Here is a 19,505-nt window from a genome sequence, read left to right as displayed (position 1 = left end):
CACTGGCTTTCGACAGTATGAAAAAAAAAAAAAAATATTATTTTTTTTTTTCAAATATAAATTTTTTATTCAGGAATTCAAAATATATACATTAAAATTTTAATATGAAATACATTGCCATTTTAACATTTATTATAACCACTCTTTTACACTTTACTTATCTTATATTCCTTCATTGTTTTCTTTTTAATACCCATCCTTCCCCCCTCCCCTCCCTCCCTCTTTAACCCACCCTCCCAAAAAAAAAAAAAAAAAAGTTTTTTTTTAACTCGTTGCAAAATATTCATATCTTGTGTTTTTCTTGATCATTGATCATTTTACTAAAACCAGAATGGGGTGGGTGGATTAGAAGGCCCCTGTGTGTACAAATGTTTAATTTTCTTTTTTCTTCCTAGATAATTCTACAGAAAATGAAAATTCTACGGACTCTCCATTGACAACAACACCTGGACCATTCAACACATTCTCCACAACTATTACCTCTCCCTTCACACGCACCACAACTGTTACCTCTCCTTTTATACTGTCTTCAGGTACTAAGTATTCACAAGCAACTTTTTAACCACTTGCTGATCAGGACTTTTTTGGAACTTTTGGTACAAAAGTTTAAATCAGTAATTTTTGCTAGAATATTACTTAGAACCCCAAAACGTTCTATAATTTTTTTTTTTCCTTTTTTTTTTTTAGCAGAGACCCTACAGAATAAAATGGCAATCATTGCAATATTTTATGTCACACAATATTTGCGCAGCGGTCTTTCAATGCAAAAAAACCCCACCATAAATAACATATTTTTTTTAAATATTTTTTTTTTAAATATCAATGATGTTACGCCGAGTAAATAGATACCTAACATGTCATGCTAAATTGTGCATGCTCGTAGAATGGCGACAAACTACGGTGATTTAAAAACTCCATAGGCAACTTTTTAAACATGTTTTACAGGTTACCAGTTTAGAGTTACAGAGGAGGTCTAGCGCTAGAATTATTGCTCCCACTTTAACGTTCATGGCGATACCTCACATGTGTGGTTTGAACACCGTTTGCATTGGCGTGACTTAACTTTGCGTTCCTCTTCTGCGCACAAGCGCAGAGGGATGGGGCGCTTTACATTTTTTTCTTATTTACTTTACTTTTTATTTTTTTATTTTTCCACTGTCCCTTTATTTATTTGTTATATTTTTATTCCTATTGCACGGAATGCAAACATAATAGTAATAGAACGTAGGGATGCCAGGTCCACTTTATTGAGAGATCTGGGGTCAAAAAGACCCCACATCTCTCATTTACCTTTAAAAGCACGAAATGAAGAAACATTTTTTTTTTTTTTTTTACTTTTGATTTAAAAAAATAAAAAAATATTTACTTTGGCCTGGAAACCTGAAGGGATGGCATGACGTTGATCTGGTCCTCCAAGAGCATAGATTGGTGGCCATCTTGGCCTCACTCTTTTCCATACCCAGCTACTGCCAGTGGCAGATTGCTCCGGGCTTCAATGATTGGTCAGGTAATCCCAAAACAACTGGGAAGCGGCGGTGGGGGGGGGCCCTCTCATCGCTTCTGCAAGTGATCCCGAGACAAATCCATGTAAGCATCTCTTGTAATAGGAATGATGACAGGTCCTCTTTATTGAGAGATCTGGGGTCAAAAAGACCCCAAACCTCTCATTTACCTTTAAAAACCAAAAATCAAAAAAACATTTTTTATTTTAACTGTTGTCTTAAAAAAATGTAAAACAATTTTGACTATGGCCAGGGAACTGGAGGAGACGTCATGACGTTTATCTAGTCCTCCAAGGGCATAGAGATGAGTGGGGGCCATTCTTCTCCATGCCCAAGTACTGCCAACGTCAAGTTTCTCCTTAGCTTCACTGATCGGTCAGGTAAGCCCAGAAACAACTGGGAAGCACCCCACCGGACCACTTTTTATCTGAAAGAGAATCACCTATAGTAAAAAAAAAAAACTACTGCCAAAATCCCAGTATTTAACGTAAAACAAATTACATATTTTTACTATAGGCCGGTTGGCAAGTGGTATAAACTAGGCATGAGGAACACTGAGATGTTCTTATATGATCTACCTTGAATCTTACTCTTCAGCTGCTTCAACAGTTTCAATGAATCTATCCAGTCCTGAGATTCCATAAATCTATCCAGTCCTGAGATTCCATAAATCTATCCAGTCCTGAGGTTCCATAAATCTATCCAGTCCTGAGGTTCCATAAATCTATCCAGTCCTGATATTCCATAAATAGAACTGGATGGACCTATTGCAAAACCTTATAACCCCCCTACACGCAATTTATCTGTGTATTTAGCTATTTAGGGGGGGCACCCCTCCCGTTGCTTCTAAAAGTGATCCTGTGGCGAATCCACCCACGGGACCACTTTTTATCTGAAAGAGAATCGTCTATAGTAAAAAAAAAACTGCTGCCAAAAATCCCAATATTTAACGTAAAACAAATTACGCATTTTTACTATAGGCCGGTCGGCAAGTGGTATAAACTAGGCATGAGGAACTCTGAGATGTTCTTATATGATCTACCATGAATCTTACTCTTCAGCTGCTTCAACTGTTTCTTTGAATCTATCCAGTTCTGAGATTCCATAAATCTATCCAGTCCTGAGATTCCATAAATCTATCCAGTCCTGAGATTCCATAAATCTATCTAGTCCTGATATTCCATAAATCTATCCAGTCCTGAGATTCCATAAATCTATCTAGTCCTGAGATTCCATAAATCTATCCAGTCCTGAGATTCCATAAATCTATCCAGTCCTGAGATTCCATAAATCTATCTAGTCCTGCGATTCCATAAATCTATCTAGTCCTGAGATTCCATAAATCTATCCAGTCCTGAGATTCCATAAATCTATCCAGTCCTGAGATTCCATAAATCTATCTAGTTCTGAGATTCCATAAATCTCAGGACTGAGATTCCATAAATATATCCAGTCCTGAGATTCCATAAATCTATCTAGTCCTGATATTCCATAAATCTATCCAGTCCTGAGATTCCATAAATCTATCCAGTCCTGAGATTCCACAAATCTATCCAGTCCTGATATTCCATAAATCTATCCAGTCCTGAGATTCCATAAATCTCAGGAATGAGATTCCATAAATCTCAGGAATGAGATTCCATAAATCTATCAAGTCCTGAGATTCCATAAATCTATCCAGTCCTGAGATTCCATAAATCTATCTAGTTCTGAGATTCCATAAATCTATCCACTCCTGAGATTCCATAAATCTATCTACTCCTGAGATTCCATAAATATATCCAGTCCTGAGATTCCATAAATCTATCTAGTTCTGAGATTCCATAAATCTATCCAGTCCTGATATTCCTTAAATCTATCCAGTCCTGAGATCCCATAAATCTATCCAGTCCCGAGATTCCATAAATCTATCCAGTCCTGATATTCCATAAATCTATCCAGTCCTGATATTCCTTAAATCTATCCAGTCCTGAGATTCCATAAATCTATCCAGTCCTGAGATTCCACAAATCTATCCAGTCCTGAGATTCCATAAATATATCCAGTCCTGAGATTCCATAAATCTATCTAGTCCTGAGATTCCATAAATCTATCCAGTCCTGAGATTCCATTAATCTATCCAGTCCTGAGATTCCATAAATCTATCCAGTCCCGAGATTCCATAAATCTATCCAGTCCTGATATTCCATAAATCTATCCAGTCCTGAGATTCCATAAATCTCAGGACTGAGATTCCATAAATCTATCTAGTCCTGAGATTCCATAAATCTATCTAGTCCTGAGATTCCATAAATCTATCCAAGTCCTGAGATTCCATAAATCTATCTAGTCCTGAGATTCCATAAATCTCAGGACTGAGATTCCATAAATCTATCTAGTCCTGAGATTCCATAAATCTATCTAGTCCTGAGATTCCATAAATCTATCCAAGTCCTGAGATTCCATAAATCTATCTAGTCCTGAGATTCCATAAATCTATCTAGTCCAGAGATACCATAAATCATTCCAGTCCCGAGATTCCATAAATCTACCCAGTCCTGAGATTCCATAAATAGAACTGGATGGACCTATTGTAAAACCTTATAGCCCCCCCCCCCCCCCCTACACGCAATTTATCTGTGTATTTAGCCATTTGTCTTGAGATCATCTTTAAATTAGAGTATGAAAGTGAGACAATGATGTTTCTGACTTCGTTGGATTTTTTGATATTTTCCATAAAACGATGTTTGATCTTTGCTTTAGATCTTCTATACCCCTATGGATCCGCTATTGACACTGTCAACCCAAAGATAGATGATGGAGGATCTCCAATTATATCATCTTCTAGAGAAATCCCACTTTTTGGAAGAACTTTCTTTTATCTTTATGTAAGCATCACGCGTGAATTTTTTTTTTTATACATAAAGTGCATTTTGGACCTAATTTCTAAAGCATACTTGTAAAAAAAAAAAAAAAAAAAATAGCGTTCTTACCATTTTTAATGAAAGCTTCATTCTTCTTACACTGTATACTGTTTTATTATATTCCACATATTGCCGTGGTTGCAAAATATTCTTTTATCATTGTTCTCCTTCACAGGTGAATAATAATGGTCTGTTATCATTCCGCTCACCAATCAGTCAATTTACACCACAAGCTCTTCCTGTTGCATTTGGGAACCCGTTCCTGGCTGTCTTCTGGTCTGATATAGATAATAGAGTAGCCGGTGATATATATTACCGTGAGAGCACCGATCCCTCTCTTCTGTCCCGGGCCACCTCCGATATCAGAACTTACTTCAATGACGTGGATTTCGCAGCTCAGTGGGTGTTTGTAGCCACATGGCACCGAGTTGCATATTTTGGTGAAGGAACACCAGACAAGGTGAAGGAGAAAACATGAAGATTTTTTTTTTTTTTTTTTAATAGCCATCACAGCTGATTTGTTTCACCGTTTAGATTTTTGTAACCAAAATGATCATTTTCTGTATTTTCAGGTGAACACGTTTCAGGCTGTCCTGAGCACCGATGGCAACCAGACCTTCCTTCTGTACAATTATGACGAAATTCAGTGGCCAAGTTATAATTCAAATGGTTCCTACCCTGATGGACCTTTGGCATTGGTGAGAAAATCATCAGTCTGTGAATTATACATTTTTAAATTTTTAATGATTAAAAAAAAATGTTTCTCTGAGAAAGGAAAGGCACAAAAAAAAAAATGCATGAGTAGAGGTGAGTACATTTCTTTTGGCGTCAAAAACTGGTACCAAAGAAAAAAAAACAAAATTGTGCCAAATAAAATGTTGCTTACTGGATCAAGCTTCAGTTAAAAAAAAAAAAAAGTTTTTATTCACAAATAACGTAGGCGATGATGTTTAAAAATCAGGTTCTTGCCAGTGCCTGGAGTCAACCCATGTCTTCCCGCTGCTGGTTCTTCTTGCTGCTGTGGGTCTCTGGCGCAACTATCTTGGATATGTGAGCCAGCTATGGCTTCCCGGGGAAACAAAGCTGGCCACCCACTACAGATGCTTGGGCATCACACTGTAAATGATCCTGAAGCCTCCATATGACATGTCCCAGAAGGCTGTCGGAAAGGGTGGGACAAGGTGTGGTTGTCCTCCACTAGACGAGAATTCCAGGAGCGGCAATGCGAACCAATAAAAACCAGAACTCACTCTCAGTTACAGGCTGGAGGAAAGGAGTCCACCAGCTTTGAGTGAAGTTTTGCCTTCAAAAGTGTATTTAAACCCAAGAATGAAAATGTAATGTATGGAAGCTCACCAGTCAGGGCCGGGACAAGGGGTGGGCATGAGGAATCGCTGTCCTGTGGTATCATTTGTATTCATACGAGGTGGGCTTGGGCACCATAAGAAGAATGTGGCAGAGGGGATTTGTGTTGGAAGGCATAATTTTTGGGGGCTCCAGGAGAGTAAGTATTGGTCTGGAGGAGAAATTTGGAGGTGGGAGTTAAGAGTGGTGATTTTGGGAGATTTGTGTCAGGAGGAGCTTCATGGTCAGAAGGGGGATTGGGGGATTTGTGCTGGGAGGGGGAATTTGGAGTGGGGGAAGAGAAGATGTGTACTAGGAGGCAGTGGCGGCTGGTGAATGAAAATTTGGGGGGGCTGAAAAACCAACACCCCCCTCCCGGCAGGACGGCCGGCAGGCAATCAAATCTACCATCCCTTCCATCCTTCCCCCTCCCAGGATGGATGGATGGCTGGCTGCCCAGCCAGACAGCCAGCATCCTTACCTGCTCCTTTCGCGAGCGGCTGTGAGTCTCCTCTGGTCGTACGTCTCCTCCCTCTTCCTGGTCAATGACCAGTAAAATCGCCTCTCTTTTTAGCAATCAGGAAGGTGTCTCCTGATTGGCTGGGAGGAAAATCAGTGTGATAATAGCGAATATTCATTTGCTATTGTCATACAACTGGGTGGGCTCAGGGCGCATTGCTCTGTGCCCCAAGCCCACCCTTTTTTTAAGCCTATTAGAGCCTCTGGCTCTAATCACGTGCTTCAAAAAAAATAAATCCCCTATTGGAATACAAGATTCCGCACCCTGCATGTAGATTGGGGGGCTGGATGCATGGATAGGGGGGCGGCTCCCCTGCACCCCCAAAGGTTGGGCTGTTACTGCTAGGAGGGAAATTTTAGGGGTAGAGAATTTGTGCTAGGAGGGGTGATTTTTGTTGGGGGAAGGAGCATTTGAGCTGGGGGGGGGGACTTTGGGGTATGGGGGGGCAAGATTTGTGCTGGGTGGGGGTTTTTCAGCAGGGGGAATTGTACTGGGAGAAGGGGGGGGGTTTATGCTTAGGGGGAAAGCATGTAGATTGGTGCTCAGGTTTTTTTTTTGGGGGGGGGATTTTTGCTGATACATAATGCTTGTACATTTTGGTGGGCAGTTTGGCATGTTCACTCTGGGCTCTAGATGCCCTTGTCCCGGCCGGCACTGTTACCAATCCTTAGATGTGTTGTCTTCATTCGTTTTATTTTTTTATTCAGGGCTATTTTGCCTTTATTTTCACCTGGTGATCCTGCCAGTAACACACCTCGACGCTTACTCATTGTACGTTATCTATGGAGGAGGAGCGTTGTCTCCTTGGGGCAAGAAGTACCTTTGGACTACAGATTACCTCTCTTCTTCTCCATAGCAGAAAATTGAGCAGGTCTGATAGCAATATTTGAGATAACACTGAAAAGAATGGAGGGTAGAGGGCAGCACTAGGTTTCTGGCAGGATCAACATTTTTTACACTAATCAAAAAGATAAAACAAAATACTTCTTATGAGATATTTAACAGACCAAAAAGGAGCAAAAAAAAAAATATTAATTGTAGGGCAGGGATAGCAAACTGCGGCCCTCCAGATGTTGCAGAACTGCAAGTCCCATGGGGCATAGCAAGACAGCCACAAGCATGACACCCAGAGGCAGAGGCATGATGAGACTTGTAGTTTTGGAGGGCCACAGCTTGCTTATGCCTGTTGTAGGGCTTACAGACACCCCATAACAGATAACTGAATGACTGAGTGGAGGAACGTCTTCCTTATTGGATAGCATCCTCTGCCATTTCTGTCTCATTAGCTGGCCCACAGTGCTCTAGGATTTGTCCCTGAAGCTTTGTGTAGCCGTAAAGCAAAGTTAAAATGACTTTTTTTTGAAGCTCACTAATTATCTTAGTTTTGATGGTGTGAAGAAGGGTGGACAATGTGAGCTGCTGATAGTTGTCGAATGTGCAGATTCTTGGCCATTGAACTGAATGTATAGCCAAAACTATTCTTTTTTAGTTTGGTGTAGAATAGGGAAGAATTAAAACCTGTGCCGGAATATTTTTTGCTGCAAATGTTATACTGGGGAGATTTTGGTTTGTTTCCTGTCCTGGAGATGCAATAGAAATCTCTCCAACACAAGAGATGTTCTTATGTTAGACAGTTGCCACCAGAACATGTGTTCCCATTGGAAGATTTCTCCTCACTCTGCTTGTTATAATATAATGTGTCCTTATGTTTTTCAGGCTGGACTGAACAGTGGATATGACACAGGATACTACACACTCCCAGGATCCCTTTCATTGGGCATTGCAAATTTAGCAAACACAAGTAATGTCAACTTTACTGGACGTTGGGCATTTAGAGTGGACCAGCTGCATCCTGAAGATGCCAATGGAAATATTGGTAGGGGTAATTTCTACTCAGAATTGTCTGTTAGATTATCTTTGTTATAATTAATGATATAGAAGGTTTATCAGCACCATTGTTATTGACAACTACCCTTCCTTGACTCAGTTGTTTAATTTGCATCAAGTAATGTTCCCAAACTGGTCAAACTTGTGTGCCCAGCTGTCATAACCACCTAATATACCAAATGTCAATAAGGTAACAGATCATAACTAACAATTCAGGATAGTAGATAACTGTAGAAAAAGGCATTACCACGTCAGGGGCGAAACTACAGGGGTTGCAGGGGTTGCAATTGCAATCGGGCCCCATGCTCCAGGGGGCCTGTGCAGCCCTGTACACCTGGATAGGAGGAGCGGTGGGGGCAGCATGTAGAGAAATCACGGTCCTCCTTTTTCCCCCTGTAGCTGCAGGAGGAAAATGGAGGCGATTGGTTCCTTTGTATGCTGCCCCCGTCACTCCTCCTACCCAGTTCACTTGTCTTCTGCTGTCTTTGGGCCCCTGTTTGCTCCCCTGCCCCCCCACTGTGGTCCCTTCCCTCTCCTGCTGGGTGCTGCAGGGGATGTGTCACAATAGAGAACCAGGAAGGGGTCGGTAAATATGTAATTCACCAGCTCCTTCCTTTTCTGAATGGACAGAGTCATAGTCAGTGACATTGTAAAAAAATGAAATAAAATGATAAAAAATAATACAATTAAAATACCAAAAAATAAAAAGTGCTGACACCAGTAGATGAACTTCCAGGATCGCAAAGGTCACACTTGTGACCGGGCCCTGGTTTTCACCCACCATGGGGAGGCCCCAAGATGGTAGGAAGGAGGCCCACTGCAGAACTTGTGAAAGGGTCCCACTGCGGGACCATAATAAAGGGCCCCGCAGCGAGAGTAAAGGGCCCCAGAATCAGTGGGAAGAGCCCCAGGCTTGAAGAGGAAGGCCCCGGCCAAGGGTCCGGGGGGCCCTTTATGGTTTCTTGCACCGGGGCCCTGAAGGTTCTAGTTACGCCTCTGTACCACGTGATGAACAGTATTGGAAGAAACATGACACGCATGTACATATTGAGAGGATCAGATCACCTACAGGCACTTATCTATTGTCTGGTAAGAGCATGCATTGGCCCTCTATCCAAGGGGAACCATGCTCTGCACACGAGACATTCCTACCAGATGATTGGTGAATACCCAAAAGCATTTCCCGATGTTTTCAGACAGAAAAGAGGACACCCTAGGTGTCTAAGAAAGGAAGAAAAAGGAGAGAAGTGAGGCAAGAGGAAGGAATGGGGAGGAGGGTGTAGGGGGAGGGAAGAGAACTATGGTGGGGTTGTCAGCACAAGGAATTGAGCTCTAAGAATGGAGTACCCTCAATTATTTAAGGATAGGCTAAGCATTTATCCGAAAAATGAAACACGTCCCCGTATAGCCAGCGCATATTGCGTTCCTCCATCTTGTCCCTGGAGGACTGTAGTGAGGTGTTCCATCTGCTGAATATCGTTCACCCTGGCAAACAATTGCGATATAGGGGGAGGGGCTTATTGTTTCCACATATTGGAAATACATGCCCTGGCGGCATTAAGGAGATGCTTCAGTAGGGATTTACGGTATCTCTTACTCGACATAGGAGTCAAATTAAGAAATACAGCAGCTGGGTTGTCGAAAAGAGAGTAGTTTGTTAGTTTGTGCACAATTTGCAAAACCTGGTGCCAAAAGGGGCGAATCTTGAAACATTCCCAAAAAATGTGAAAAAGTGTGCCAGTCTGGATGCCACATCGCCAACAAAGAGGGGAAGAGGGACGATAACCCAGTCTTTTGTTTTGATCACTTAACATATTTCCAAATGCTCATTTAGTAGAATCAGGACGATGAGGTATTAATTGGGACTTCTTCATTTTCATAAGACTTTGGGGTTAATTTACTAAGCAGTAGAGAATGTTTACCGTTAGAAATGAATGTTCACCCAGCTTGGTTAATAGGGTGACATTATCTTCTTGCTCAATATAATAACCATGTGTAAGGGAAATTATATATCATCCATAGACTCTTAATCAGGGGAGTTAGAAGCTTTATAACCTGTGGGTCAACTCTGAGTATAGGGTCCTGTGGATGCAGGGGAGGACTGGGCCAGGGGGCAGGGGGACAATTGCCCCCCCGGGCCGCTCTAATGTCCCGTAAAAAGGCTGCACCACTTCTGCCACAGACATGCCTAAAGCAGTCCTGGTAAAGAGAAGTAAAACGTCCCCGCCACTGACCTACTGAGTGCGGGTTGAAGACAAGGACAGAGCGTAGGTCTCTCTCCCCAGCATGGATGGTGTAAACTGTGTCTGAGCAGAGGGAGGTACCATGCCCCACTGGAGAATCTTCTCCCCTGGTTAGCCCCAACTGAGCTGTCCCAGCTCCCCCCATCTTCCCCCTGCTGGCCAGGTCGGGAACCCAGATTCAGCAGGTGAGTAGAGAGTACCTGGAGCAGGGCTTCAGCATGGAATGGGGGTCAGGAGGAGGCCGGGAAGAGGGAGAGTGGGAGGGGGGCACCATTGGCCTCTTGTTCGTACTTGCCCCCTGGGCCAAAAGTTGCCAGTCTGCCCCTGTGTGGATGTGAGTTTTCAATTAATTTTTTTGGGCTGTTGGTTGAACCTAATGGACATGTGTCCTTTTTCAACCCAATTTACTATATTACTTTAACTTTGATAAGTGAACTTTTTTATCTCTGACATAGGACCATATGGAATCTATTTTGGGTGTCAATGAATAGCTGGACTTTTATAGGTCTTGATGATTTTCCAATACCGCTTTGGCCCATCAGCTAGAATAAGTCACCACATTATTATCATGGCAAATATCCATTATTTAAGGAAAGACTGTAGAGACATATCTTTGATATTTGAATTTACAAGTACCTTTATTCATAGGAAAGGGGTTCGCTTATATAGTTTCCTTACTTTTTTCAGATGAGGCAAATGAAACTGCGACAAACTGGACCACGGCTATACCGAACACAGCTGAACCTTCAACCACGTCTTCAGGTGCTAATTACCAAATGGGGCTAATTTACTAAGGGGTGGAGAATGTTCACAGTTAAATATGAATGTTCACCCAGTTTGGTTATTTAGGTGACACTATCTTCATGTTAAATATAATAACCACATGCAAAGGAAATGATATATCACGCATGTGTTATACCTCTATAGACTCTTAATCAAGGGAGTAAGAAGCTTTATAACCTGAGTATAGGACCTGTGGATGTGAGTTTTAACTTAATTTTTTGGGCAATTGGTTGAACCTAATGGACATGTGCCCTTTTTCAACCCAACTTACCATGTTACTTTAACTTTGATAAGTGAACTTTTTTTATCTCTGCCATGGGACCATATGGAACTCTTTTGGGATGTCAATGAATGGCTGGACTTATGTAAGTCTGGGTTATTTTCCAATCCCACTTTTGCCCATCATCACCGGCTAGAATAAGTCACTGAATTATAATCATGGCAAATATCCATTATTTTAGGAAAGACTGTAGAAACATATCTTTGATATTTGAATTTCCAAGTACCTTTGGGCATAGCAAAGGGGTTAGCTTATATAGTTTCCTTATTTTTTCAGATGAGGCAAATGAAACTGCAACAAACTGGACCACGGCTACACCAAACACAGCTGGACCTCCAACCACGTCTTCAGGTGCTAATTAACAAATGCTACAATTTACCAATTGCAATAGTAAAAATCCAAAAGATATGAAGGGAGCTAAAAATACACTGAAAGGTAGGAGCTTACCAAATAAATATGCAGACTGCAGAAGACATAAAATATCTACCAGAATCCCTAGAGCAGGGGTTCCCAAACTACGGCCCTCCAGCTGTTCAGGAACTACAATTCCCATTATGCCTAGTCATGTATGTGAATGTCAGTTTTACAATGCCTCATGGGATGTGTAGTTCTGCAACAGCTGGAGGGCCGTAGTTTGGGAATTCCTGCCCTAGAACACAGTTGGGTAGAGTTTAGATTAATTGATAACTCTGATTAATCATTTTACAACTGTCCACACAACTGTTTGCAATTAGTGAAACTGTGTAATTAAAGTGGTGATGTCTCGTTTTTTTTTTTTTTTTAATTACAAGCGTGTTATACTTACATGCTCTGTGCAGTTGGTTTTGCACAGAGTGGCCCGGTTCCTCCTCTCCTCGGGTCCCTCTTCTGTGTTCCTGGCCCCTCCCTCCTGTTCAGTGCCCCCACAGCAAGCAGCTTGCTATGGGGGCACCCGAGCCGAGTCTACATGAGTCCATTCAGACATAGAGGCCCCACCCCTCTTTCTCCTGATTGACTGACTGACTTTGAATGACAACAGCTATCTGTCTCAGCCAATGAGTAGGGGAGTCTAGTGCAGTTGAGAGACACCCCCGCAACATCGCTGGATAGAGATGGGCTCAGGTAAGTATTAAGGGGGTGGAGGGGGGCTGCTGCACACAGAGAAGGTTTTTTTATCTTAATGCATAGAATGCACCTTCTGCCTTTACAATCCCTTTAGGGGTGGCAATACATTATATAATTTTCCTTTAGATTTACCAAAATCATATAATACAAGGTCAAACCTAAACACTTTCAATTTGTATGCAATCAGGCAGGACCTTGCAGTACATGTTATTTATTAATAATGTCATATTAAAGTGGTTCTAAAGACTTAAGGTTTTTCACCTTAATACATTCTATGCTTTAAGGTGAAAAACCTTTCGTGCTGCAGAATCCTCCCCCAGCCCCCCCCCCCCCTTATACTTACCTGAGTTTGATCCAATCCAGCAATGTGCAGGAGAGCACCAGATTGCCGCTGTCTCCCTCCTCCCTGGGCAGATTGATAGCAGCTGGAGCCATTGGCTGGTGCTACTGTCAGTTAAATGTTAAGCCCAGCGAGTGGGGGATGGGGCCGAGCCTCCCGCTCTGTGTCAACAGATGCAGACAGGGGGCTCGGGAGTGAGCATGCACGGGCACCCCCATAGTAAGGGGCTTTCCATGGGGGGCACTTGCCAAAGAGGAGGAGCCTAGATCGCCAGTGGTGGACCTGAGAAGAGGAATATCGGGGCTGCTCTGTGCAAAACTATTGCATAGAGCAGGTAAGTATATCATGTTTGTTACATTAATAGGGGAAAAAATGAAGGTTTAATATCGAGTTAAGTTGGATCCTGGTTCACATGTTTACATTGAGGGCCATTCATTTAAAAGATATCTAAACACAAAAACAAAACTAATATATTGCAGGTCACCAGCCCTTAGAAGTGGTGGCTGTATTTGTTTCCTTTTTTCAAGCTAAGTACATTTATGCAAGTACAGAAACATACATGTTGATCCTGATGGAACTCATATGTCCTCTTAAATCTCAGATTTCCCATATATATAATATTTATTTTTTCCAGATGCTCTTGAATTTATTTAATTTGAGCTAAAAAATAAATATATATTTTTTTCCACAGTGCAACGTTCTACCACTAGAGTGAGCCCAAGTCCTCCAAACACAAGTCCTCAAACAAGGAACTCAACGTTTGTAATGACCAGTACAACTTCTCAACCTTCACCTCCTGGTGAGTACCTTCTCAAAATATACAGTACTTTGCTTTAACTGCTTGAACAGAAACATGGTTTATGTATTACTAGGGAGCTCACTAGAGTACCTAGTGAGTACTCATTGCTCAATGAGTTACAGAACAGTTTTAGCACCCTGTGCTCCTTCCTCGGCTTTAAGCTATTCCTTTAATCTCAAAAGTATTTTCTAATTTTGCCGCAGGGCAACATTCTACCACTAGAGTGAGCACAAGTCCTCCCAACACAAGTACTCAGACTAGGAACTTGACATTTGCGGGGACAAATGCAACTTCTCAACCAACACCTCCTGGTGAGTAGCTTCTCAAAATATACTTTTCTTTAACAGAAAACAGGTTTATCTATTACTATGGCCTAGAGAGTACTCACTGCACCCTGTGAATGGTCCTGCAGCCTCCTGGGACCTGTGACAGGTCCCAAAAGGCTGAAGCCAGGAAGGAGGGGGGGATTTAACTTGCATTGTCAAGGCCAGGGATCCTCAAACTACAGCCCTCCAGCTGTTGCGAAACGACACGTCCCATGAAGCATTGTAAAACTCTGACATTCACATACATGACTAGGCATGGTGGGAATTGTAGTTCCTGAAGAACTGGAGGGCCATAGTTTGAAGACCCCTGGTCTAGGCAGTCTGGACGGGGAGCAGGTACCTGTCAAAGGCCATTACTATGGCCTAGCGAGTATTCACTGCACCCTGTGAATGTTCCTGCAGCCTCCTGGGACCTGTGACATGTCCCAAAAGGCTGAAGCCTGGAAGGAGTGGGGGATTCAACTCAGATTGTCTAAGCCAGGCATCCTCAAACAACGGCCCTCCAGCTGTTGCAGAACTACACATCCCATGAGGCATTGTAAAACCCTGACATTCACAGACATGACTAGGCATGGTGGGAATTGTAGTTCCTGAACAACTGGAGGGCCATAGATTGAAGACCCCTGGTCTAGGCAATCTGGGCGGGGAGCAGGTACCTGTCAAAGGCCATTACTATGGCCTAGTGAGTATTCACTGCACCCTGTGAATGGTCCTGTAGCCTCCTGGGACCTGTGACATGTCCCAAAAGACTGAAGCCCGGAAAGGGGGGGGGGGTTTCAACTCTGATTTTCTAGGCAATCTGGATGGAAGTGGGTCAAAGCCAGGTACCCGCTCCCCCCCCCTCCAAAAAAAAAAAAATGGCCAGTGAGGACTCAGGCAAAGAACTTTAAATAATGATTTATTTTGCTGAGCCTCCCAGTCTCAGTGGAGCTCACTCCATATCTTGGCTGCATACGAAACAGAAGATCTCTCTAGAGGCATCACAGACACAGATCAAATTTTCCCGCTACAGCCAAAAATAAATAACTAAGGCTAGGCTTTAAAATGTATCCAAACCCAAGAACAAAAATTGATTATATAGTAACATCCCAGTCCTATGATGCGTTGGCTGCATACATTTGTTTTCTTTCAGCCTTCTTTTTTCTTTTTATTCACTTGGCCTACTTGGACTACGGAACACTTCCAATCTTCTCCATAAGGGGGATGTGTTTTGTAGTCTGCAAAGAAAACTGGGAACTATGCTCCCTAAAAACATGTGGCAGAGAGCACAGGTCATTATCAGCCCAATGGCTAATGACATAAGTAAAGCCCACACCTACTGCCTTCTGCCGATCTGCCTGGGTGTAACGCTCCTGCGTTTCATGTATGGTGTGGATTTTCAGCTGCAGAAATATTCCACTTCAGTAGTCATGTAAGAGAGATGCTGAGATACCATTCCCAACCTCAATGACTCATCATGTGTGGAAGGTCTTAATTCAGCTAGTAAATACACACACTCAACAAGCTGGTTCCTAGAGTGACTTTATGTATGTAGTAACACAGTGATGAAGATTTAAGAGACAGGTTGAGTGGAGGTGGTAGGTGACAGACACTTGAAGGTAAGACAGTAGCAGATGGATGCAGGTAGGTTTAGCAATCATGTATGGTAGCAGATGACAGAGTAGCAGGTGGACATACAAGAGAGATCAACCCAGTGCAGGAATAAGTAGCAGTAGTCTTAAGAGCTAGCAATCTAGATATGCAGATGTGATAAATAGTCTTTACTATGCAGAGCTAGATAGTGTAAGCTTAGTATAAGTTTATAGAGGGTTCCCCTGCGGGGTACTTAGCACTAATAGCAATACAGCCGAAGGTTGGTTCAGGAGGAGCGGATGATCCGGAAGCGGGATACAGGGATCAGCGCAGCGAGGTTTCCGTCAGCGAGGTATGCTTGCAAGCACGAAAGCTTCAAGCCAAGTTAGCATCCAGGTAAGGGTGTTTGAACGAACACATGTAAGTGAGAACCGGCGATTTAAATAGCCATCTAGTCCGGCGCTGAGTGATGACAGCTTCAGTCTTAAAGGTGTATGCGCACCTTTCCAAAAGAGAATGGTGGGGCGCATACACTTGTGAAAAGAGTAATTTAGGGTACCAAAGGTACCGGAACATTACACTGGGTCTCTCCTGTCCCACCAGTTTATACGTTACTCATACTACCGTGTTTCCCTGAAAATAAGCCCGGGTCTTATATTAATTTTTGCACCAAAAGACACAGTAGGGCTTATTTTCAGGGTAAGCCTTATAATGTTCTGTCCCTCTCTGCCCTCCCTGCCTGCCAGAAATCCTGTGTAAACCTAGTTTAGTGTATATAAAATCCTAGGATGCACTTTATTAGTGTTTTATATACTGTCTAGTGAGTGTTTTTGTAATACAATTGTGTGAAATACCTTCATCAAGGTACATCGCTGCTCTGTGCTCAGCTAATCTCCTGCTCTCTCCTGTCTTTCTCCTCTCATAGCTGTCAGAGGGGGATCTCAGCCCCTCCCCTCTGCAGTGTACACAGAAGAGCCGGTGTTCCGTGGTAGATTAGATTAGAATAGGTTTAGCTGATCTGCCGCTCTGCTGTCCTCTTTTCCCTGGCCGACAGCTGGGGGTTACGGAAGCGCCGATGCACCGAAGGTATTTCCCACAATTCTAATGGAACTCCGGCGCTTCTGTGTACACTGTAGAGGGGAGGGGCTGAGATCCCCCTCTGACAGCTACGGTATGAGAGGAGAAAGACAGCAGGGAATCAGCTGAGAGCAGAGCGGTGATGTAAGGAAGGTATTTCACAGTATTATATTACAAAAACACACTGGACATTATTTAAAACACTAAACTAGGGCTTATTTTCGGAGTAGGGCTTATATTGCAGACCGCCCCGATAATCGAAATAGGGCTTATTTTCGGGGTAGGGCTTACTTTCGGGGAAACACGGTACAAACACAGAACACAGAGAAAATTGTTGGAATTAAAGGACTCTTTTCTTTTAGGTCTGCTGTCTACAAACACAGAGTCCACTGTGGCCTCTAATACAACAAATGGCGGAGGGAACGGAACATCTACTGTCCCCAGTGAGACTTTATTGACAACGTCTACAGCATCCAAGCTTTCAACATCTGGATTCTTATTTATTTGTTTTACAGCTTTTATTGTATTGTTCTAAGCTAGATATATTCAGATCATCAATTCTAAGAAAATTTCTCTATTTCCTTTAATCACAATGTGAAAATTATACCCTTACCAACTGCTTCAACTCTTTATATTTTTTAATTTATTCTTGCCTTAGTTGGCTGACCGTGGCCCACAGAACACAGAGAAAATTGTTGGAATTAAATGTCTAATTTATTTTAGGTCTGTCCTCTGCAAATACAGAATCCCCTTTGGCCTCTGTTACAATATATGTCAGAGGGGACTGGCCTTCTACTGTCCCCAGCAGTGGGACAAGGTCTACAGCATCCAAGGTTTTAACAGCTGGATTCTTTTTTATTTTATTCACAGTTTTTATTGTTTTGTTCTAAATTAATTTTAATCAAGTCATCAAATCTAAGAACACCTTTCTATTTTTTTAAATCACAATGTGAAAATTATTTCCTTACCAACTGACTTGATGCTTCTTAAATTTCTTACCAACTGCTTCAACTCTAAATTTTTTTTTTAAATAATTTTTATTAAGTTTTCGTAAAAGGTAAACCTTGGGTCTAATAATACTGTAGAAGCATTGCTGTCAGCTCTTTATATTTTTTATTTATACTTGCCTTAGTTGGCTGTCCGTGGCCCACAGAACACAGAGAAAATTGTTGGAATTAAAGGTCTCATTTATTTTAGGTCTGTCATCTACAAATACAGAATCCTCTTTGGCCTCTGTTACAATATATGTCAGAGGGGACTGGCCTTCTACTGTCCCCAGCAGTGGGACAACGTCTACAGCATCCAAGCTTTCCACAGCTGAATTATTTTTTATTTTATTCACAGTTTTTATTGTTTTGTTCTAAGTTGGCTTTATTCAAGTCATCAAATCTAAGAACATCTTTCTATTTTTTTAATCACAATGTGAAAATTATATCCTTACCAACCGACTTGATACTTCTTAAAATTCTTATTTATACTTGTCTTAATTGGCTGATGGTGGCCCACAGTAATCTTCACAGCCTCTGGCCAAAATTGTCCTTCTCTCTGCACCTACTCAGTGGAGCCCCTAAGACTTTAATGGGACTATCGCCTGAGTGTCTTCTGAATCAGAGTATTCTAAGTCCTGCTAGCCTTTATGAGATCAGCCACATACTCTACCACCTACATACAACCCAAAACGTTAGAGCAGGAATAACCCTGGCGAGGTGAAGGTCTACCTGAATAGCAGCAAGGAGATAAAAGATCACCAAGGTCCAGCAAATTATTTTTAAGGAAATAACCTAGCAAGGAGTACTTATTAAAAAGAAAGGAAGGTTTGAAGAGTTCAGGGGTTAGCAGTAAACCAGAGTTCAAGGGTCAATAGTAAGTAACACAGAGTTCAGACGTCAGTAATCAGTAAAGCAGGAAGCAGAGCTCAAGGGCATCACAGACTGCAGAGGTCAATAGTATGTAAAACACAGTGCAGGGATCAGGAGTATGTGACACAGAGTGCAAATGCCAATAGTATGTAAAACACACTGCAGGGGTGTACAGAGGTCAATAGTATGTAAAACACAGTGCAGGGATCAGGAGTATGTGACACAGAGTGCAGAGGTCAATAGTATTTAAAGAGGAAGTAAACCCTCCTCGGCAAGTTGTACCTATAGGTAAGCCTATATTAAGGCTTACCTATAGGTACTGTAAATATCTCCTAAACATGCACCGTTTAGGAGATATTTACCTTACATGCAGCCAGTGACGTCACTGGCGCATGCGCTCTGAAGGACCGGCCCCTCATGCCGTTCCTTCAAAGTCCCGTGCCGTGACTGTCGGCACCAATCAGATGGCCGGATGCCGCGATCCCGGAAGACGGGCGACTGAACATGTCGCCCGTCATACAGGTGAGTGAGCGGCACGGCGGGGGCTCGTTGTAAGGTAAGTATTTCATAATGAGCTAGTATGCGATGCATACTAGCTCATTATGTGTTTCTCTTGCAGGTTGTAAAAAAAAAAAAAACAAACTTTGAAACGAGTTTACAACCTCTTTAACACACAGTGCAGGGATCAGGAGTATGTGACACAGAGTGCAAAGGTCAATAGTATGTAAAACACAATGCAGGGGTGTACAGAGGTCAATAGTATGTAACACACAGTGCAGGGATCGGGATTACGTAACACAGAATGCAGAGGTCAATAGTATGTAATACAAAGTGTAGGAGTCAGGAATTATGTAACAGGGAGCTCAGAGGTCAATAGTATTTAACAGAGGTTAGGAGTAATATAGAGTGCAAAGGTCAGTTGTAAGTAATGCACAGTGCATGGGTTAGGAATAAGTGATACAGAGG

General features: G+C 42.3%; 1 protein-coding gene across 1 annotated transcript in view; it reads left to right on the top strand.

Moving 5' to 3' along the window:
• LOC309568353 (uncharacterized protein) overlaps window positions 1–19,505 on the top strand; it is a gene marked incomplete at both ends in the record, with an annotated part of 123,557 nt that overhangs the window by 57,506 nt on the left and 46,546 nt on the right. The window contains 8 exons of the mRNA XM_082274016.1: window positions 396–533; window positions 4,245–4,369; window positions 4,581–4,865; window positions 4,978–5,103; window positions 7,986–8,151; window positions 11,739–11,813; window positions 13,598–13,705; window positions 13,909–14,016. Coding sequence (XP_082130142.1) covers window positions 396–533; window positions 4,245–4,369; window positions 4,581–4,865; window positions 4,978–5,103; window positions 7,986–8,151; window positions 11,739–11,813; window positions 13,598–13,705; window positions 13,909–14,016 — 1,131 coding nt within the window. The remainder of the gene's footprint in view (window positions 1–395; window positions 534–4,244; window positions 4,370–4,580; window positions 4,866–4,977; window positions 5,104–7,985; window positions 8,152–11,738; window positions 11,814–13,597; window positions 13,706–13,908; window positions 14,017–19,505) is intronic.

Source organism: Pelophylax lessonae (genome assembly GCF_965119305.1).
Source record: "Pelophylax lessonae genome assembly, chromosome: 12".
NCBI classification, from domain to species: domain Eukaryota; kingdom Metazoa; phylum Chordata; class Amphibia; order Anura; family Ranidae; genus Pelophylax; species Pelophylax lessonae.
Note: the sequence above shows the minus strand (reverse complement) of the source record. Positions and strands in the feature narration are given on the sequence as shown.